At 42.3% G+C, this 23,467-nt stretch overlaps 1 protein-coding gene across 4 annotated transcripts in view; it reads left to right on the forward strand.

Moving 5' to 3' along the window:
- Nucleotides 1-2,374: 2,374 nt before the first annotated feature.
- The window catches only part of NABP2 (nucleic acid binding protein 2), a 44,417-nt gene continuing 23,324 nt past the window's right edge, over nt 2,375-23,467 (forward strand). Inside the window, exons 1-5 of one of the 4 annotated variants that reach the window (XM_085600312.1) lie at nt 2,431-2,500; nt 5,696-5,823; nt 18,579-18,687; nt 21,494-21,632; nt 22,064-22,135. In XM_085600312.1, coding sequence (XP_085456438.1) covers nt 18,609-18,687; nt 21,494-21,632; nt 22,064-22,135 — 290 coding nt within the window. In that variant the 5' untranslated portion in view covers nt 2,431-2,500; nt 5,696-5,823; nt 18,579-18,608. Of the gene's footprint in view, nt 2,501-2,995; nt 3,090-5,695; nt 5,836-18,578; nt 18,688-21,493; nt 21,633-22,063; nt 22,136-23,467 lie in introns of those variants that run through there. The other 3 variants (XM_085600311.1, XM_085600314.1, XM_085600313.1) reach the window with 3 other exon arrangements.

Consider the following 23,467-nt stretch of genomic DNA (forward strand, 5'->3'; position numbering starts at 1 on the left):
ACCGTAAGCTGGCTCAGATATATATATTGATTTAAAGGCTATTTTCTCAGAATCTACTGAACAGATTTACACCAAACCTACAAAAGGCACTTCCTTGACCTGTAGACTACCTCTCTGCCAAATTTCAAGGAACTCTGTTCAGCCGTTCGGGCTGTAGCTGTGTCTAAAGGTCCTATGGAAAAATGCATGGGAAAAACGCGTTTTGGGACCCCCCTTTTATCTCAGCCCCCGCTTGACGAATCCCCCCGAGACTTTCAGGGTAGGAGCGGAGCGCAGCGCCCCACCTATTTTGAAAATTTGGCGAGGATTCGTCGACCGGCGCCAAAGTTATTCAAAATAGAATGTTGTGGATTTCCTATGGTAAGAGGGTCCTAACTATAACTACCTACTGGTGACCGCCAGTAGGTAATATCTATTGCCCTCACTCTATCTATCTATATATCGTACTCACTCTATATCTATCTATCAATCTAGCTATGTATCTATCGCCCTCAATCTATCTATCACCCTCACTCTTTCTATCTATCTGTTGCAGAGACTCTAGCTATCTAACTATCTATACGCCTCACTCTATCTATCTCTCGCACTCACTCTTATATCTATCGCACTCACTCTATCTATCTATCAATTGCCCTCACTCTATCTAAATATCTATCGCCCTCACACTCTCTTGGTTGATCAATCTAGCTATCTATATATCTATAGGACTCACTCTATCTGTATATCTATCGCCCTCCCTCTATCTATCAAACTCACTCTATATATCTATCGCCATCACTCTATCTACCTATCTATCTCACTCTATCTATCGCCCTCACTCTATCTATCGCCCTCTATCGCCCTCTATCTACCTATCGCCCTCACTCCATCTATTGCCATAACTCTATCTATCTATCTATCTATCTATCTAGCTAGCTATCTATCTATCGCCCACACTCTATCTATCTATCTATCGCCAATGCTCTATCTATCGATCACCCTCTAGCTATCTATCTATCACCATCACTCTAAATAATTATCTATCTATCACACAAAATCTATCTATCTATCGACCTCACACTATCTATCTATCGCACTCACTCGATCTATCTATCTATCGCCCTCACTCTCTATCTATCACTCTATCTATCTATCTAGCTATCGGACTCACTCTATCGATTTATCTATCGCACTCACTCTATCTATCGCCATCACTCTATCTATCTATCACACTCACTCTATCTAGATATAAACCTCTCTATCTATATATATATATATCTATCGATCTATCTATCTATCGCCCTCTATCTATCTATCGCCCTCCCTCTATCTATCGCCCTCCCTCCCTCTATCTATCGCCCTCCATCTATCTATCGCCCTCCCTCTATCTATCGCACTCACTCTATCTATCGCATCACCACAGCATCACTCAGGGGCACAACATCATCACTATGCGCTACCACAGCATCACTCGTCGCCACCACAACATCACTCAGCGCCAACACAGCATCAATCTGTGCAACCATTCAACAACTGGTTCAAATATGTTCTCTCAATGTTTCAAGCTTTATTACAAATGTCACAAAATGATGTTAATATTTCACTTCTGTTCTTGGATTTTCGTCACAATAAAATACACTAAACATAATCTTCACAAAAATTATTTACAAAAGTTTAAGCTATTGCCATTATATATTACATTAACTTGTATTTAAGTATTAATTATTTTAAAAAATTAAAAGCCATTGTTATTTGTAATATCAATACATCTAAGTCACGTAAATACAACACATATTGCCTTACAAATGCTATAGGTGTCACAATTACTAAAGTTAAAACTATTGGAATTGTAAATGACAAAGCTATTAATTTAGCTATTTTCAAAACCAACACATAAATAGAAAATTGGGCATTTACAATACCAATAGCTCAAACTTTCCTAATGCGAGACCTATTGCATTGCAAATGCTTGTTTATGGTAGACACGGGAATATTAAGGGATTTGCTCACAATCACAGGATGTGGAGTCGACCCCTGGTTGCCCAGCTCCAATTTCGGCAGTCTAGCCGTGAGACCACATCCTCACTTAAAGCCCTGCGGATAACCCTTGACCGGCACCACCACTGGTAGGCGGCACTGAAAGCACCATACAAAAAAGCTTGCCCGGCTGTCATTTTAGGTCATACGACAATACATCCTTACAAAGCAATACCACATTCTAGCTAGAAAGGACGTGGGGACCGAAGTAGTGTTAGTATTGTTTGTCTCGTGCAGACTCCACAGCCAATGAGCGCTTGCGGAACTCTGTTAGGCGCACCATGATTGGCTGAGATCCTGCAAATCCAACGTCACTTTACACATTACTAGTCCCGCTACCTGCCAAACGACTGCTTGATTATTTAATGCCAATGGATTGGTTGTTAAGCGACCCGGAAGTACTAACATTAGGGACAAAGATCAACCAATTAAAAATATCAATAAAAAGGATCGTGGGCATCAGGCTGAATTTCCGACAGTCCGTGTAAGTACTTAAGTGTTCGATCTATAGGTATAAATCTAACACTTCGTCTGAGTTCTTTGTTTTATTTTTTGTAGTTATTTATAACAAGAACTTGGCCGAGGGGCGTAGAGAACTTTACAACAAACCACTTTACATTACACATTCACTTTTTAAATATGGTACTGGTTTTTATTAGATTACGAAACCAGTTTTTGTTTCTGGGTACGTCTTTTTCATACAGTACGCAGTGGCAGCTCTGGACCTTGAACCTGCTGTTCTGATTCTAGTGCTTGTTGAGGGTATTTGATCTAACCCTGGCTGTGAATTTTGCACCCAGTCCATACCGTAGTTTCCGATTACGGCAACCCTGTGCTTTTAGATTCGGGAACATACTGTTCTTGCTTATACTTGTACTTCAAGCCAGACCGGATTTTGGCTGCGTTTTCTGCATGTGGTACTATTCAGGGGCACATATTCGGTATTAGATGCGAGCATAAAACCCAGTCCTTCAATCGGGGTTGGATCGCCTACGGATTCTGCAGTCTACACATAGTACAGCTACCTCATCTGCGTCTTGCATTAGCTGTGAATTCTAGATTTCATACCGGCTGTGAGTATTGGTACTTATCTATGTTCAAGGTGTTTTTCTAGCAATAAGTACATTTATTTATAGATTAATTGAAATCGTTGCAAAGCCAAACCACACAGAAAGGTTAAAAAATAGTTGCTTAAAACATTGTAAAAACAAAAACTAATTGTTAAAACATCATGCTGTGCAAAAGAAATGCCCTCATACTTTGAGACCGACTGTCCATTAAAGTGCACAACAGCCAAGTGTGCCCGGTGATTACAAATGTATTTAGTGCTTTAAATGGAAAAAAATAAGTGCAGGTACTCATTAAAATGAGCTAGAGTTGTGGCAAGTGGGCGGGGCTATAGGCGGGACTTGGGGCAAGACATGATGATACATAAAGACTTATATTCCAGTTGCAGCACATATCAAAACGCAACAGAAATGCATTTATGTAAACAAAACCGGTTAAATCGTTACACAAAATGAAAGCCAAACAGGATAATATGTTAACTTTTCCTTGTTTTGTAATATTTGCAACTTCTTAATACCGTTATTTGTAGTTGTTTGGCTCAATGCTGTGTATTCTTAAACGTGCACACACACAGAAAGAAACAAGCAGACATGTACACAAAAGCATTCCACACATTCAAAGGAGCTTATGTTGAATAGTGAGCAGTGGTTGAGATCTGGACTACAGAAGTGCCTTGGCTGTCTGAGACAGCATTTTCTCGGACAGTCTAGTGCTCACCAGCAGCCAATGAGCCTACCTTTCATGTATACTTGTACTTGCTTAGGCAGTAGCGAAGTGCTGGTACTAATAGTGATAAAAATAAGAAGTGCCGGTGCTCAGTACCTGTGAGTACTGGCCCATTAAAAGCACTGCCTCTGCCCTTTTCCCTACGGCCAGGCTCTTCATGTCTCTTGCTGGTTCAGTATCTTTATATCCACATCTCCTCTCCGTTTGATTCACCTCCCATTTCTACCCAGCCTTTAATCTTCTCTCCCTGGTTCTACCCTTCTTACTCCCACCTCCCGCTTACTCTCCACAAATCTCTTACATTTTGTCACTGTTTTTTCCCCCACTTGCCTCCTCTTCTTCCCTCCATGATGTACCCATACCCTAAATTTCCCACCTGGCCAGTATTTTGTTGTGCTATATTTTGTTATTTTTGTTGATAGAGCATGCTTAATGTTGAGGGCTGTATTTTTAAATAAAGGCTTGTAAAAAAAACCTTGCTAAATCAGGATTGGTATTTTTTCCAGTAAATAAAAGCATAAATCATTTAATCACTTCAAAAGTATTTCATATATCCAAGCTGTGAAAGCGTGCACGCAAGAGCAATCGCCCAAATTGCCGTCGGGGCCCTGTAAATCCTGCAAAGCAGCGTTTTAAAATAAATTTCAGGCTAAAGGTTTTTTCATTTCTCTTGATCAGACTGCTTCCCGGCATTAAAAGAGGCGATTCGATGGAAATCGCATGTGGTTCTTCAATAGTTAAACCAATTCTAATGCATTTTTAACTGAATGGTCATTGCTCGCCTACTCAACAGTGCAGGGTCTGCCTAGACCCTGCACTGTTAATCACACCGCAAGCCCTCTCCAACCCCAGCAGTCTGGGGAAATTCAAAAGGGAGCTGCTAATCTAGCAGCCTCTCTGCAAAAAGCTACTTCATGGCTCAGTGCGATTGCGAGATCCAGAAGCAGAGCAGCATTTGTTCTGCATTGTCGGAGATACCTACCCTGATCCTGCTGTGCCATCAGTCAGGGTACAGGTACTCTCCCTGACTAAAGAAAAATGGAGATACTGACGGGTGGAAAATTTGGAAGTGCCAGTACTCCGTACCGGTGACTACCGACCCATTTAAAGCACTGGATGTATTTATGCCAACTTTTGGTTAGAATTCCTCAGAAATTTCCAAACCGGGCAGGTTTAGGTTTGTGTGGGGGCGAAAGTTTGGGGACCAGGGGCCCCCGTGATGGATGAGAGCTGTGTATTACCTTGTAATAAGGTATAGCCGCCTAGGTTGGCTGACAAGTTACTTTGTCAATTGTGTTTGTGCCTGTAGGCGCAATTCCTTATCTAGCATAGCAGAATGTGCTGATCATAGAATGTTCGCTTATAATAGGAACTTGGCGGCCCTGCAGGAAAGCTAGATCGATTTACTATTCGATAATGTTGTCACTGCACTACGGCAGGATTTTATCTTGAGTACCCGAAAGGCATGGCAGAGTTATTTCTGTCTAAGTTGATTAACTGTAGGGCCGATGCACAGAAGATGTAATAGGCTTTCATTGCATTGGCCACATAAACGGCAAAGGGAGTTCGGCCAGCTTTGTTTCCAGGGCGGGACCTGGTCTTTTAAGGGAAAAGTTCCCATGTGAATTAATAGAAAAAAATGCTGGATGGTTGGAGAAAGGTATGGTTGGGGACCCCAGTTAGTGTAAGTTTCTAAAACTGTCCAGCCGTGCTTTTTCCCGGCCAGGTCTGATTTATCGAGTGTCCAAGATTTTAGCTTGGCTGCTTTGTTGGACATTTTTTTAAACGCTGTGAAGCTGATATTTAACTTTCAGGTTTTGGAGAGGTTAAGGGTTGTTAACGCGTGGTCGATCGTTATTATAAATATGCTGGCTTTCCATTTCAGACCAGCACAAGGTAGCCAATGACTCTTGTGTGGTGCAGCTCTCATCTTCCAGAACACTTTGATTGTTGCAGCCATCCTTCCTGGGAGTTGGTGAAAAAACCTGAATTCCAGGTGCACTTGTGCTTGAGGTATGTGTTGTGGTAAGTGAAAGATGCATTTGAACAGACTGTAATTGATTGAGAGTGGTTACATATTTGCCCTTAAGGAGTTCCAAACTGTAGGTCATCAAGGGTAGAAATTTTGCCCCAATGATTTGCAACAAGTATAACTGAGACGAGCTCCCCATTTCTTTTATTTTTATTAGGTTGAAAGCAAAATATAGCTTGTTGGCTAGGGCTCTTTGTTGTGCAAGGTGCTTTTTGAAATTTAATTTGAAGTCAGTTCCCACCGCTAAGTATTTGTAGGTGCTGACCTGGTCCATCCTGATCCCTGCTGCTTTCCATTTGAACTTTTTGTTTTGCTGGCCGTTTTTCAACGAAAAACAGATATCTTTTGTTTTGCTGTGATTTAACTTCAAGTCTGATCATTCAGTGAAACTGGGGAGGGCAGTAATTTGGCGCTGAAGGCCGATAGGAGTCTGGCTGCATAAGACAATATCGTCTGCATACTGTAGATTGGGCCCTGGTCTGTTTGCAAATTTTAGTGGATCACTCAACTTCTGAAAGCCAGGCATCCATGTCTACTGTATAAATGTTAAAGAGACAGGGGGAAAGGACACATCCTTGTTTTAGGTCTATGAGCAATGAGATCTGGTTACCTTGATCAGGTTGATTCTGGGGTTTCTAGATATGGCACATGCTAGAGATTCTGGTATAATCGGCTAGGTATTAATCTTTTATCCAAGGGCTTAGTCAATTTTTTGGTGAGAGCAGAGTTAGGGTCTAGTTTGGCTCTGTCAGCCAAAGCATGAGCCGAGCCATCAAAAGATGAAAATCACTCAATAAATATCATGAAAAAATATCATAAAGACCTTAAAATAAAAAAAAGTATGTTTTAGTATTTCTCAGGGTCTCAAATATACACAGTTATATTACTAAATTGAGAGAAATTTATTGAAAGTAATTTTTTTGAGAAATGAAACATTCAGAAATACTCCAATCTCCTGACAATGTTGCCATGAGTTACCCAAAATATGTCAGTTTATTATGTTTTCTATTTATATAGCCAATGCTCTTAATAAATGTAAAACAATATTATTTTATATTAACCAGATACGTGACGTTTTTGTAGAGCACAGATTCAGTACTGAATTACTTGACTGTGCTCTCAAACTGGATGGTTAAGGAAAGTGATACATAGTAAAGCGATGGGCTGTGTATCACACAATTTGTTCAGGTGACAAATTGGAATGTGAATACAGGATTGCCTATTGTGCAGTTCAGAGATTGCTTACATGTTTTTCTCTACCGTTTAACACCAAAGGTCAGTGCTTTGTGTTCAGATATTAAAGTATTGTTATTCAATAGGTGTTAGTACTGGAGTTAAAAAACAAACCTTTATCACACCTTAAATCAAACTGACTATACGTACGTATATATACGTGTGTATTCACAAGATTTAAAGGTAGGGTTTTCTGTTTTGAATGTTTATACAGACACTGAAGGTCAAACATTGTGACAGAACATGATTGTCTCAAATCACACTGCAACTAACAAGCGTCTCCTTGAAGAGCTGTAACCTAAAGAGCATACTCTGCCGGTGCCAAGAGACCCATTCGTTTTTGCCAATTATTTAATTGTGTTCATTAAGGTCTTGAGCCTTTCCTACAGTGTTTATTTTTCTATAGTCGGGCAGTCCAGCAGTAACGTTTACATAAAATAACATTTCCTGTTTGCCCTGAAGCTGCTGGCTCGCCTGGTTGAGTTTACTTCTTAGTTTACAGAGCTTTAAGAAGACAGACGATGTGCTGCAACATGGCTTAAGAGAGACCTGTTCTGTCTGCAACATTTTATTCTTCAGTTGCGATCCCAGAATCTAGAAGGAGGGGTGGTGGTTTGGAGAAGGAAATGTTTCCTGCGTCCCCACTCCAAGATCTGGTGACAGCAGAATAAATACCCCTTATGCCCCCACTTTTCCTACGCCTGTGGATTTTTTAATCAGATGTAGGCTCTGCATCCAGGGTCTAACAGAGGGTTTTCTGTTTAGCAAAATATGTCAGTTCCTAAACTTCTGAAGCTTCTATCAACTGAGGATTCGGAATCGGGTAATGGCTTTAGAGTTCTGGATCTGGTATTTGTTTTAATTCTGGCATGGGCTAGGCTCTTTTTCCTGTTGACGGCCATGATACTGATTGGCCTTTGAGCCTGGGATGAGTAAGTTCTGGAGGTACTACCATTAAGGAGCACATCCAGTTTTAGCGATGGATTATATTATGTGTTTCGGGCTGTGGGTTCTAGTTTTGTAGTGAGTTATAGATCTGATGTCAGTTGTGAGTTTTGATACCGGAAGTCAGTTCTGGAATTAGATCCAAATTTGGATTCAAAATGTTGTACTGGCTGTGGTATTAAGCTGTCTGCCTTTGGTATGTGCTGCTTGTTCGTTATGGCTCTGGTACAAGCTTTAGGCACTACATCTGGTAGTTGCAGTGTGTTCTGGAACTGGCATCGAATTAAAGCTAGTGCAGTGTTCTTAGATTATGAATCCTCATACTACTCTTGCACGAGTAGAAGCTGAGGACTGTTGATTATCTGTTGTTTTGGGAATTTAATCTGGGTTAAGGATTGTGATCTATAACCTGTTGATAGAATTTATACTGAACACAGCACATTTGGTAAGTGATACGGCAGTATGATTTCAAAGACCCCTCCAAAGTAATGCAGATGCTTCAGGTGGTGCTTAACCCGTGTAATGCTCAGATCTCCCCTGGACCAAGGTATGTACCGTCACTTTCCCAGGGAGAGAATATCAGTTCCAAACTTATGGAATATAACATATACACAACACATCCTAAGGTGGGCAAACTTTCAACACTCCCCCCAAAGGCAAGGCAAGAAAACAATATATACACAGCACTTCTCTAGAGCGAAACATACTTTGCACATCACTTGCCAGGAGTTGAACAACTTCCTATAACACAATTACCTGCTAGAAGGGAATTCACCCATCTTCTACAACAGAATACGTAGCCAAGAAGAGTCCACACCTCCTGCTACAAGTAAAAGACGAATTGGTATATCTGGGATGTATTTATTAGTAAATAGCACCACACGGTAAGCCAAATGCATCTATCATAGCAGACTCTAACATATCAATAGTATGATTGAAACACAATCAAGGCAAACATATATGTAGAAATATATATATGTATGGATATAAGAAGCAGAAAATAAGAAGGAAAGGAAAGAATCAGTAAAGAATCAAGAGACAGTTAGTAGCAGAGACACCTCACCTACTGCTTCATCATTTCACCCCACTTTTTTTAATTTTTTTTATTTTTTTATTTCTTGTTAAGCGCAACTGTCACCCAAAGGGTATCCTGGCGCTGAGATCCAATCAAACCATCAGATAAAGATGTTTACATTACTCTTGGGAACAGGTAGGTCTTAAGATCCCTTTTAAAGGAAAGCAGTTCTTGACTACTCCTCAGTGCCAGAGGTAGGGAGTTCCATAATGTGGCGGCCGTATAGCTAAAAGCACGGCCACCCATCCTCACTCTAGTAATCCTGGGAGTCCTCACCAGGAACGCCGATAAAGATCTCAAAGGTCCACTTTGCTCAAGGGGAGTCCATTGCTTGAGCCGGGTGAAAGCTCAGAGGTGACACCAGCCGCCCCCTCTCTTCCGTGACAACACGTCTGCTCCACGGCGTGAACTTCCACAAGGCCAGTGTAGGCTCCCCTTTTTAATACAAATTCAAACACAATGAAGCTTCTAGCAAACCTCGCCCCCATGAGAGCCTGTACCAGCCTGCTCCAAGGCCACTGCATCGGTTGATCAGGCCTTTGCTATGGCTCCGAGACAGACCATGTACATTCCTCTGATAAGAACCAGTTCTCTCTAGTCAGTAGAGTGCAAAAAAACAGGAAAAGAGCAAAACACGCCCTCCCCACCTACTGCTGCTTCGTGCAGGCACAGAAAATAGCTTCAGTCATGAAAATGGAGTTAGTTAAGCCATGCTCACAAAGGCCCAAAGCAAGATGGAATCAGAAAAGCAAGGATGACATGAAACCATGTCAAAGGCAATAGTCAGCACTGCCATAAAGCAAGGTAAAGTCAGAAATCAGAATAGTTCAACACATAATTCACATAACCCAAATAACATTATACACTTAATCCCTCAGTATACAACATTGAGCACATGTGTGCACCACCACCCACAAGACTGCACCTCAACATTCCATACATTCTATTCTTGGCAAGACTATTCTACTAAAAGACAGCAAGATTACAGGACAGAAGAGAAGCAGGCATATGCACACCCATCCTACATTAAGGGTAGGGTAACATAACACACTTAAAATCAGTTGACATGGTGGTGGTTGAGGGTCATCATAGGGTGTCAGACCACAAAAGTGGCTCATTCACTACATTGCACCCCATGACCCTCGATCATCACCATTCACATATGTCAAAAACAAAAAAATCTTAACTAAAGGCACAACTATGAATGAAGCACTGCATCTCTTAATTGAAAGCAAAACCATTTAAAACTACATTTCTAAATTGAAAGACACAACTACTAAAAAGCACATGTTGAAACAGCAACTCATGTGTTGAAGTGGCTACACAAAATTATATAATTCAAAACAAATCATGACTAAAAAGCAACTATGATTAAAATACTACATTGCAAAACTGAAAAACTCATCAAAAGTACATGATAATCACTTTAGAGCAAATAAAGACTGCATTCTCTAAATACATGTAAAAGCAATAACTCAGGTGCATCTAGAAATAGGTCATAGATATCTGGATATATGTTAAATGAATACACAAAATAAATGAATCAAGCTCTTGAATGCTTCTAATGTCTCTAATGGTTAAACTGGAACCTCTACTGTTAAAGTAGCCAAACTCCTATATCGTAGCAACAGCAACAGGTTTTTTTTTTGGGGGGGGGGAACCTGCGCCTTTGCAAGCCTCCCAAACATCTATCTCCAAGAAGCTGTCTCTGTCTACTGGGGAGAGGAGCTGGGATGACCCCTCCCGTAGGAATTCCTCCTCAGTCTTCGCAGAAAGCCTGAACTCTTCTCAGCGTTGCTGGATGATCTCCCTGCAAGCCTCCCAAACATCCATCTCAAAGACGCAAGCACTTCACCATCACTAAAATACAGATTGTGTATTTAATTTCTCCTCCTGCACCAGATTTCTACGTGCCACCCACTCCCAGAACAACTCTTTACATGTCTGAGAGGAAAAACAGCTTTAACCTCTCCTGACCTCCAGCAAGACTTCATATTCTTTAATCTGAAAATGCTCCACCCTTCTGTCTTAACTAATTGAAGGAAATTCTTAACTGTTATTAGTCTACCACCTCATAAAAAAAAAAACTGCTATTGGTATCAAAAAGAAAAAAGCATTGGCAATATCAAAAGTCACATACCAAGTCCCATGCTACTTCTGTAACAATATCTGGGACAGCATCAGTCGAAGAAGGTATATATTTGTCCAGTTCACAATAATCAACTGTCATGCGCCAAGAATTATCACATTTGCACACAGGCCACACAAAATCATTTCAAGCATTTGTGATTAGGGTCACCACCTCTGCATCTGTCAAGCCCTGCATGATCTCACTAATCCCTTCACGCCCATCTGGCATTCTGTACTGTTTCAAATGAATTTCCTTTGTAACATGGGGCACCTTCACTGGGAAATCTTGTGTTTCAAACTCCACCCCTGGACCTTCTATTAAATCCTGTGCAAACTGTTTTTCTGTCTGTACATGCCACTTAATAACCATTGCTTCCTCCCATAGGCAAATCACAGTTTCTCCAATTCTGTCCTGTCCAGTATCTTTTAGTGCGCAAAAGCACAGCATTTGTCCAGCATCTGAATTTAAAAGTGACCTCCTCTTACCCTGCACTTCCCTGTAACTAAAAAGGGCACATTGCTCTTGAATTAACTCACAAAATACATTTTCATATTTCTGAAGTGACCACATATCAGAATTATTGTACCCAATCTGCTGTTGTTCACATTCAAAATCATATTGTTGCATTTCTCTTTTGAAGCAAAATGTATCTTTCACTGTCATGTCTAATTTATGTCCGCAACCGGTGATCGTCAAGTCTAAAACACTGGTCTGTTTACCTCCCTGCACATTCCTTTCTGGCTGAAAAACCTCCTCAGAAGAATTAATTAAAACCGTCTGTGTAGCTTGTAGTCTGACTGCATTCTCTGTTACATTTATCACATCTGAATCATTCTGGCTGGTCAAAGTAAACAGCTTCAGAGCCTGGTACACGTTTAATTCTGTCTTCAAAGATATATTTTCAAACTGGGCATCAACTAGCTCTGTTTTCAACTCACTACGTTCTTTTTGCAAATGCTCACATTTTTGATGCATATTAACCAACACCTTTAAAATAACACCGCTGTCTCTGTCTAAAATGTCATTAATCTCCTGCTGATTAACACCCTTCATCGCAACTCCGGAGTCTGTAATCTCGGAAGAGTCCCACTTTTCAGAGTTATGCGCTGACATTTTACATTCACTTTGCAACTGAAAACATTTTATATGCATTCCTTAACAAACAATCCAGCCCTTTCTGCCTAACGTAGCAAGCTATTTATAAGCACTTTTTACAAAACACACACACACCAATTCTAACTCAGCACAATTAGCTCACTTCACGAGCCAGCACACCATATGGGCTACCCCCATTCAAATAAATCAATTGATATCTAAGAGTCTGCTTTCAATTTCTAAAAAAACATATTTCTACCCCTTTTAAATCAACGTTCACATCCTGCAACCGACTACGCCAAAATGTAATGCTCAGATCTCCCCTGGACCAAGGTATGTACCGTCACTTTCCCAGGGAGAGAATATCAGTTCCAAACTTATGGAATATAACAGATACACAGCACTTCCTAAGGTGGGCAAACTTTCAACACTCCCCCCCCCCCCCCAAAGGCAAGGCAAGAAAACAATATATACACAGCACTTCTCTAGAGCGAAACCTACTTTGCACATCACTTGCCAGGAGTAGAACAACTTCCTATAACACAATTACCTGCTGGAAGGGAATTCACCCATCCTTCTACAACAGAATACTTGGCCAAGAAGAGTCCACACCTCCTGCTACAAGGAAAAGACGAATTGGTATATCTGGGATGTATTTATTAGTAAATAGCACCACACGGTAAGCCAAATGCACCTACCATAGCAGACTCTAACATATCAATAGTATGATTGAAACACAATCAAGGCAAACATATATGTAGAAATATATATATGTATGGATATAAGAATCAGAAAATAAGAAGTTAAGGAAAGAATCAGTAAAGAATCAAGAGACAGTTCGTAGCAGAGACACCTCACCTACTGCTTCATCATTTCACCCCTCTTTGCTCAAGGGGAGTCCATTGCTTGAACCGGGTGAAAGCTCAGAGGTGACACCAGCCACCCCCACTCTTCCGTGACAACACGTCTGCTCCACGGCGTGAACTTCCACCAGGCCAGTGTAGGCTCCCCTTTTTAATACAAATTCAAACACAACGAAGCTTCTAGCAAGCCTCGCCCCCTCGTTCTCATGAGAGCCTGTACCAGCCTGCTCCAAGGCCACTGCATCGGTTGATCAGGCCTTTGCTATGGCTCCGAGACAGACCATGTACATTCCTCTGATAAGAACCAGTTCTCTCTAGTCAGTAAAGTGCGAAAAAACAGGAGAAGAGCAAAACATGCCCTCCCCACCTACTGCTGCTTCGTGCAGGCACAGAAAATAGCTTCAGTTATGAAAATGGAGTTAGTTAAGCCATGCACACAAACGCCCAAAGCAAGATGGAATCAGAAAAGCAAGGATGACATGAAACCATGTCAAAGGCAATAGTCAGCACTGCCATAAAGCAAGGTAAAGTCAGAAATCAGAATGCCATGAAGCCATGTCAAAGGCAATAGTTCAACACATAATTCACATAACCCAAATAACATTATACACTTAATCCCTCAGTATACAACATTGAGCACATGTGTGCACCACCACCCACAAGACTGCACCTCAACATCCCATACCTTCTATTCATGGCAAGACTATTCTACTAAAAGACAGCAAGATTACAGGACAGAAGAGAAGCAGGCATATGCAAACCCATCCTACATTAAGGCTATGGTAACATAACACACTTAAAATCAGTTAACATGGTGGTGGTTGAGGGTCACAACAAACAAATGATGGACGGAATGCTGACAATGCAGACATTCTCCCCCAGTCAAGAGATCTGGGTTAAATCCATCGTTCTTTTGCCCACTACGCCACCCCAGTTTAGACATGGCCATATGCAAATCAGTCTTGACCCTGTGCCTCATGGGAACAGTCCAGCCCGAACTGCCAAGCCATGTCTTCCCTGGACCGGAATCAAGCATCCTAGGACCGGTTTCTGGCTATCAGCCGTCATCAGCCAGGATAGCTTGACTCCAGTGGCGTAGTGAGCACGGGTCCCACGTCTGGGAATACCCATCCCACTTAGGGCGAAAAGCGTTACAACAAACAAATGATGGACGGAATGCTGACAATGCAGACATTCTCCCCCAGTCAAGAGATCTGGGTTAAATCCATCGTTCTTTTGCCCACTACGCCACCCCAGTTTAGACATGGCCATATGCAAATCAGTCTTGACCCTGTGCCTCATGGGAACAGTCCAGCCCGAACTGCCAAGCCATGTCTTCCCTGGACCGGAATCAAGCATCCTAGGACCGGTTTCTGGCTATCAGCCGTCATCAGCCAGGATAGCTTGACTCCAGTGGCGTAGTGAGCACGGGTCCCACGTCTGGGAATACCCATCCCACTTAGGGCGAAAAGCGTTACAACAAACAAATGATGGACGGAATGCTGACAATGCAGACATTCTCCCCCAGTCAAGAGATCTGGGTTAAATCCATCGTTCTTTTGCCCACTACGCCACCCCAGTTTAGACATGGCCATATGCAAATCAGTCTTGACCCTGTGCCTCATGGGAACAGTCCAGCCCGAACTGCCAAGCCATGTCTTCCCTGGACCGGAATCAAGCATCCTAGGACCGGTTTCTGGCTATCAGCCGTCATCAGCCAGGATAGCTTGACTCCAGTGGCGTAGTGAGCACGGGTCCCACGTCTGGGAATACCCATCCCACTTAGGGCGAAAAGCGTTACAACAAACAAATGATGGACGGAATGCTGACAAAGCAGACATTCTCCACCAGTCAAGAGATCTGGGTTAAATCCATCGGTCTTTTGCCCACTACGCCACCCCAGTTTAGACATGGCCAAATGCAAATCAGTCTTGACCCTGTGCCTCATGGGAACAGTCCAGCCCGAACTGCCAAGCCATGTCTTCCCTGGACCGGAATCAAGCATCCTAGGACCGGTTTCTGGCTATCAGCCGTCATCAGCCAGGATAGCTTGACTCCAGTGGCGTAGTGAGCACGGGTCCCACGTCTGGGAATACCCATCCCACTTAGGGCGAAAAGCGTTACAACAAACAAATGATGGACGGAATGCTGACAATGCAGACATTCTCCCCCAGTCAAGAGATCTGGGTTAAATCCATCGTTCTTTTGCCCACTACGCCACCCCAGTTTAGACATGGCCATATGCAAATCAGTCTTGACCCTGTGCCTCATGGGAACAGTCCAGCCCGAACTGCCAAGCCATGTCTTCCCTGGACCGGAATCAAGCATCCTAGGACCGGTTTCTGGCTATCAGCCGTCATCAGCCAGGATAGCTTGACTCCAGTGGCGTAGTGAGCACGGGTCCCACGTCTGGGAATACCCATCCCACTTAGGGCGAAAAGCGTTACAACAAACAAATGATGGTGGTTGAGGGTCATCATAGGGTGTCAGACCACAAAAGTGGTGTGGCTCAGTCACTACAACCCGACAACACTTTTGGCAAACGTTTGATATTTAAGTAAACAAACCCACCCTTTTGACTCCCCTAGAGCTGAATTGCTGGAGCTTCTGATTAATGGTCAAGGCTTCCTCTTGATGTACTGATGTGTGCTCCCCTAGGGTAGAGCATCAACTGCATATCTGGAGCCAGGCGCAGGTCGGCATGTTCAAGTAGAATACTGATTTACATTTACAGAGTACCTATGGTAATATGCAGGCTAAGTCGTCCCTACGAAGCTCTCTGCTTGCCTGCATGTAACCAAGGATAATGGACACATGCGTTATGTGGTTGACTGTAAGACCTCCATTCCTTACCTCTAGCTTCTGTGGTGTACACTAAATGGAAAATCTACAGTACTGAATGATTTAAATCACACTCTCTTACGTTGGGTGGAAAGCCGCATGACTCCTACAGGGCACAATCTCTAGATCACGCTGTAGTTGAAACCATTATGTAGATGTCCTGGTACCTCATGGGAGAAATTTCTTTACCTTCACCTTTCCATGGGATTACACACTATGGCAAGTACATGCTTGAGAAAAAAACAGAAATGCGGGTACGGGAAAGACACTCTAGTAAAGGTGTAAAGAAAAAAGTAAGCAGAACAACACCAAACAGAATTTCGCCAAAGAGTCGATGCAGGGAGATCAAGAACTATCGGGTAAAAAGGAGGTGACCTCAGAGGCAAGCTTGTCTATGCATTCAGCCTCCATGTCTGTGTGTTCAGGCATGACAATGCAAAAAAGTCTACTGGTGCTGCAAGTCAACAAAAGTGGGGTGAGGGAAGGCAAGGGGAATAGCATCGGCTGGTAGAAATCTTTGGGAAAGTTAGTGGTGCAGTGTTTGCACGCAGGGATTTTCCAGTGTAAAAAGTCGTAAAATGGGAAAACCCACACCAAAAATACCACAGCACCTCAACTTGCTTGGGCTAGATGGAACGTTGATGACCTTTTCCTTTAGGTCACGTCAGGATGCTTGTAAACAACACATAATGTGGTGATAGGGAGAGCAGGCAGTGTGCGCAGATGCATTATCAATTTCAGCGGGTTGAAGTAAAGAGACGTCTCCTCAAATAAAGGATAATTTTGTGAAACAAATAATCAGAAGGTTGGTTTATAGGAGACCTTAGGAGAACATGATACAAGAGCACAACAAGGTGGTAAAAAGGTATCAGGCCTCCACAAATCTACTCGCTATGGCGAGTCAGATTTTATCAGGGCAGTCGATATTTAAGGCTTACTCGCCCCTTCTGGCAGGCTGACAAACAGGTGTTCTGTTCACCCAAAAAGTGAAGATGCATTAAAGATTCATTTAAATCTTGCTTTTTTCTTGTCACATTTATTCTTTGTTCAGATACTTAGGTCAAAATTCAAATTACATCTACAGTTACTTTTCTTTCTCAGACTGCAGAGTTCAAGGATTTTGTAAAGTGAACTGTCTTTCCAATTTGCTGTACAAAAAGTGTGAAGTGAAAGGCTGTAGGAAGTTATGTTTTATTTTAACACACATTTAAATAGCTAAAAAAGTGAACTGTAAAAACTTTTCAAAATTAATTTCCATATTTATGAAAGCCTTTGTTTTGTAATTCTGTTTGAAAAAAAATTAGTAGGATGAAAACAAATCAGAACACTTTACTTGGTGATGTGTAAATGATAAATATGTTTGCTGAAACTGAGAAACACTCCTGTCCTGGTGGCAATGCGATTAGTGAACTAAGAGGCAAATCAGGGGTCATGTGTACCCTATATGTAAGCTAGATTTTCATTATGCATTGGGCAAACATTTAGTATATTAAATCAAACCAAATAAGTTTTTTTTTGTACAGCAGGAATGCTGAACTCGAATATTGGCAGGTGCTCTCATGTGATAATGGAGAAAAAGGTGGCTCTTCAAAATAATATTTACCGAGGATGACATAATGAGACCAGTTTATGGGTCAAGTACATTACAGTTAGGTCGAGTAGATTGTTCAAGTAACATCTTTATGATCTTTTGAGGCCTGGGTATTGTGCTGGTACATTCAGATGTGAATTATGGAACTAGTAGGATATGCAGTGTGAAAATATGACCCATTTTCTTAAAGTAATAGACTCGTGAGGGATTTTTTTGCCATCCAGGACTGGGAAAAGCGCGAGTAAGAGCCTATGTATGACAGCAACTCGGCCTTTTTTATCAGTAACATTTGTAATATTCCTGAGGAAGGTAGGTGTAAAGAAAAGATTACTACCAAATGCTGCCCCAGTACCTTTTTTAGTTGTCCCATCAAGCATTAACTGGTGCGTAGGGATATTTCCTTGTATGTGGGGGACAGCGCAGTAGCTAAGCATGAATAATATGACCGCTAGAGTGTGTAAGTGGGAGTCATGTGTTTAGTTTAAGAACTTTACCAGTTGGGGATATTTGTCAGTTTAAATATCAGTTTTTGCAATGGTAAGGTACTACGAATGAATGTGTGAGTTTGGAAACTTTTATATAAACTTTGAGAGCTATTGTTCTCGATGAGACTAAGGAATCTAACTGATAATCTATTGGGAGATTCGAGAACTAGATGTACTTACTACTATTTCTCATAGAAGAATATCAGAATAAGTTATTGTTATTTTGTGCGACTTTAATTTCCCCCCAGACCTACACTGTAAAGAGGGTTCACAGAGGGACCCTCACAAGCGGTGAGCCATAGTATTCACCACAGAGACTGTCAAAGGTGTCAGGAGGTCAAATCATTAGGAAAGCTGTGCTTTACAAAACCTGCAAAACTATATGTGGGAGGTATAGACCTGAAATTCCACATTCTGTTCTGCGCACAAATTCCATTTGTGCACAAGTGTAACATTTTCTTCCTTTATTACTGTCAGGGGTGCTCTGGAAACGTGGAGGTCCCCGGGATGGCCACTGAAACGTTTGTCAAGGATGTGAAGCCTGGCCTCAAGAATCTCAACGTCCTTTTTATTGTCCTGGAAACTGGTGAGTGTGTACTTACCCAGATGCAAGGCTGCAGCATTCTCAGGATTTGAATGATGCAGAGCTTGTCTTTTTGTGGATGCTAAACTACCTTGTTGAGGAGAGTCGTAGCAATGGGGCATTTAAGATTTAAATAGTGGCGAGGTAGCCCAGAAAGTAGTGACCAACATTACCAACTCTTTTATCCCTTCTTGATATAAGTTGGAATTTCTACAGCACACATTCTGCCATTAGTATGGCCTGGTAGAGCTGACCAATTTCTCGAGGCTTTTCAGCATGGAATTACAAAGGTTTCATGGCAGACCAGATTATGAGGCATCCTGCTGTAATATATTTTGAGTGTTATATTGTCATCGACCTCTTTTTGGTGACAGTGTAATGTTCAAGAAGCTGTTTTTGTATGATTTTGGTATCCGAGAGGTTTGACGAAGGGCATTTTGCAGTTGCTTATCCATCTTTTAGGCAGATGTTTTTTTTTACTGTCAATTAGAGATAAATATTGTCCAGATCTTGTGTTGCGGGCTGTGTGGAGGTTTGTATCTGTGTCTTGGCAAGTGCTGTTGGGAGGAAGTTGAAGGTCAATTATTGGGTACATTAGCTTTATATGGGTTGTTATGTATAACATGTCTGTGGTTTCACAATGGCGGGTGTTTGGATTTCTCCCATAGGGTTTAGCTACATAGTAGGGCCACGTAGTACTGTGTATGCCTGCACTAAAATATAATAATCCCAGTATGTCAGGTCCAATAATCCAGATTAGCAGATTAGTAGAAACCTATCCAAACTGTCTGCTGGTCTTTTTATTTTGCTTTCTGTCCTTAGTGGAGAGGGGGCACTTGTGAGTAGTGTTTATGCCCAAAACCCCTCTCATGCCCCTGTAGACTCACAATGGCACATGATCTCAGGTCAGATGCAGTTCACTTATTCTGAGAAACGGCACAGGATAGGGAGAATCAGAGGCTATAGATTAGGGTTTTGTAATGTTTGATGGCAGCAGACCTGTACCAATGGTTATTGCCTGCTTGCCTTTCCATTGTCTCCAAAGAGCTGCTCAAGACCCATTTTAGTAACCAGAAACAGTACAATTTGCTGTGCACTCTATATATGGGTTTGAGATATATTATTATATAGGTTAAGGCACCAAAGTCCAGAAGCTAGTTTTAGGCTCATCACTGGTGAATTTTGATTTTGTTACTTTGCATAAGAATCTTGACTTGTAATTATTTCTGGGGGGAGGAAGGACATAAGTGACTTATTCTGCCTTGGGTTATTTGGTCAAGCAAGAGGCCTGGGATCAAGAGCTTCCCCTCCACCTCATGAAATCGTTCTGGGATACCTCAGCACTTGCTCTCTGTGGTGCAGTGGCTCCAGCTTTGGTTTCTGCCCTCGACCTGGTCAGGTGAGAAGTGATATCTTTGACTTTACCAAGGCCCTTCCCATCTTTCCTTCCAAAGTGCATTATGTGCAGGTCATCTTGGCACCCCAAGTATATTGGACCCCATGGTAAGAGGTCATGTAGCCTAAGTTGACAGACCATGTCAAATTTGGGAAATGGGACTTCTTCGTGGAACAGGGTCTCCAGTTGGGGTTTTCTCCGTATGTTAGGTATGTTTGGACACATGATTTCTGGATCTCCGAGCCACCCATAATCTGCTGTGCAATATCTGCATCCTTGGGACCCTATTGTAGAAAGCTTTATCGTACTTATGTTACAGTACTCCATGATCCACTTTCTAGCAGTGCAGGGTCTGCATCCTTGGGATTGCCTCTTAATATTGATGGTGGAGCTGTTTCAGAACGAGTGCTGTGGCATTTTTTACAGGGTGCAACATGACTGATACAGCTGACGTTCTCCAGTTATTATATTGCATTGTAACATTAATGGTAATAGTCGCTCATCTGAGATTCTTGGGCTATGTAGCCATCTCCTGCGGTTTACAGTGCCCACGCCTGCATTGACAAACATTGAAACCTTTCCTCGCCCTAAGAAGCAGGGCCCACCACTGAGGATTGGGTTTGTGGCCTGATCTCTGTGGCTCAGAGAAATCCTCTCATAAATAGTAACGTATGGTATTCAAAATAACAACCTTGCTTTTATGCATAAATGACCTAGATTCTATTTTTCATTGCCCAAATTCCTTTCAAGCCTTTTTATTCTTGAAGAATTGCAGCTCCAAGTCTTACAGTGGGATCTACATCCCATCTGCTAAATTCTGATGCATCGTGTTAAGTGCCCACGTGGATTCATTTGTAGTATTGTTCCATTTGTAATTGCAAATTGTGTTAATGTCAACTGGCTCACTTTTGCTTAGAATCCTGGGAATGTCTTCTGAAATGCCTGCCCTTCCACACTGATTACATTTGTAAAAGGAAATTCGCCATGATTTTATTGACCTTTGAAATTATTTAAAACATTTATATTCGCTTCAATGTTTTCAGTTAATTTTATTGCTTTCAACTGCGAGTGCCTTTTCTCAAACAGAAAAACGAAAAAATGGGAAATAAAATAGGACGTGCTGGATACGTTGGGCAAAGGGTATTAGGAAGTTGTATAATATGCAAATAAGCATTCTAGCGTGAGATTTAAGCATCCATTTAGTTTCACAAAACAGACAAAATGGTGGAGAAAACTATAGTAAGCCAACATATTCTACTGAAGAAGGGAGAAGGGTATTGCTTTTATATGAACTATGGATTGTAAAGGGAAGGGAAAGGTCCTTAATGGTTTGACTGCAACTGCCTAAAATGTTTATATTCCCTAGTAAACTCGACCACAGGACACCCTTGAGTGACTGTGCATTTTTTACAGGGCGGGTAACAAAAACAAAAGACGGCCACGAGGTGCGGACCTGCAAGGTGGCAGACAAGACCGGCAGCATCAACATTTCAGTGTGGGACGATGTAGGGAACCTCATTCAGCCTGGTGACATCATCCGTCTCACCAAGGGGTAAGGCAGACTGGTGGAGTGCTGATGACCTTTCGCTGCTGAAGCTGCAGTGTGTCTCTGTGGCACCACCAGGTAGGACCTATTATCAGCCATCTTCTTTTCTCTATTGGTTTGAGAATCACTGTACCTCTGGTTAATATTTGCATGCCAATAGAGAACCAGAAACCTGTCTTTCCAAATATTTGGAACCCAGTACTACAACCCTTCTTGTTTTCGGAGCAAGGAAGAATTGTAGTATATAAGATTACAAATGTGACCCGTGTGTGTATGTTCTCCAAAAAAGCCCAATTGGAGTACATTGTTCTAGTTCACAAGTTTGCACACCAGTGCACTACTTAATAGTAACTGTTTCCTCCATTATTCTGTAGCATTAAAGTGGTTTTTTATACCATGTGGAAAGTGTTTCACAGTTTTTGTTCTTTTTCTTCAAGGTATGCGTCAGTATTTAAGGGCTGCCTAACCCTGTACACAGGACGAGGTGGGGACCTGCAAAAGATTGGCGAGTAAGTCCTCCTCCCTGTTAAACAAGTGTGGCGCAGAGGCTGAGTTTTGTGTTTTTGAATGTGAGGACGCTCATTGGTGCTGCAGAAGACTCCAGCCCAGCTATGGCTTCACGCAGAGCAATAGATTGGAAAAAAATGTCTTCACTTCTCACTTGCGGTTGGGAGAGTGGAGTTGGTGGATGCATTGATTCAAAAGCGACTTACCGAAGTTTGATTATTAATTTTTTTAAGTTTGAAGTTTATGTATTCCTTTTACGATTAATTAAAATCATTGCAAGTCATACATTTTTTGTGCAATAAGAAAGAGAAAAATCAAAACCAATGACCGGTTATGATAAAATATGTCACAGGAACAATTGTCGACTGGTTCAGATAGAAAACGAATCCTAAAAAACATGATCTAAGAAACAATCACTAAAAAAATAAGCATGCCGCCAACCCACCCAAATCCATAATTGAAGTGCAAGAGCTTTTTTCCATCAAATTCAATATGTGTCAGCATCTGCAGCACACAGAAAAGCAGGCCGTAGTTCACAAATGGTTGAAGATTTGCACATGCCTAAACACTAATATATATTTATATATATGTACATATATATCACATCAGGATTCCCACGACTCGTTTCCAAGTCGACAAGACGGGACACGGACACCAGGTATGTGAGTAGTTTTTTAGGTCTCGCCAGTGACGCAGCGCATGCGCACTGCTCGCCTTGGCGAGATCTATTGTTGCCGCTTTCTGTGCCGAAGGGAGACAGGAGATGGCACGTGCGGACAGGAGATGTGCACGCGTACGGACAGGAAACGTGCACTCCGTACGCGTGCACATCTCCTGTCCCCGGAGGCTGGCGTTACACAGCAGTGATTTATAATCCTCTCTGCTGGAAGTTTAAAGATGCGGCGCGCGAGCGTGCCGGGGTTGCGTCTCAGAGCTCGGCCTCGCTCCAGTGAGGTTGGGGCTGCGGGACTAGACCCGCGTTGCCTCCTGCAGCCTCAGAAATGCACTGAGCTGCGGAGCTGTTCCTCAGTCTGAGGCAGCTCGGAGGCTGGGGCTTGGGGGGAGGTGGAGTCTCGGCGCTGCCTCCCGGCTCAGAGAAGCGCTGGTTGCAGCCGGAGCGGAGCCGCTCATTCACAGAGGCGCCCGGACTGCAGAGACAAACGGGGGGCGCCGGAAGCACCCCACAGGTCTTTCCACCTCGACGGGGTGCAGCCGGGGGCTTCAGCGTTCCCTTTGTGTGCGATCAACATGTTTTATTGGAGTTTCTAAGCAAAATAAATCAAACCAATGAATGGCCCCTAAAGAAACAGGGTTCTAGGGGCACGCGCTGGCCG

Source organism: Triturus cristatus, chromosome 4_2, assembly GCF_964204655.1.
Source record: "Triturus cristatus chromosome 4_2, aTriCri1.1, whole genome shotgun sequence".
Classification (NCBI taxonomy): domain Eukaryota; kingdom Metazoa; phylum Chordata; class Amphibia; order Caudata; family Salamandridae; genus Triturus; species Triturus cristatus.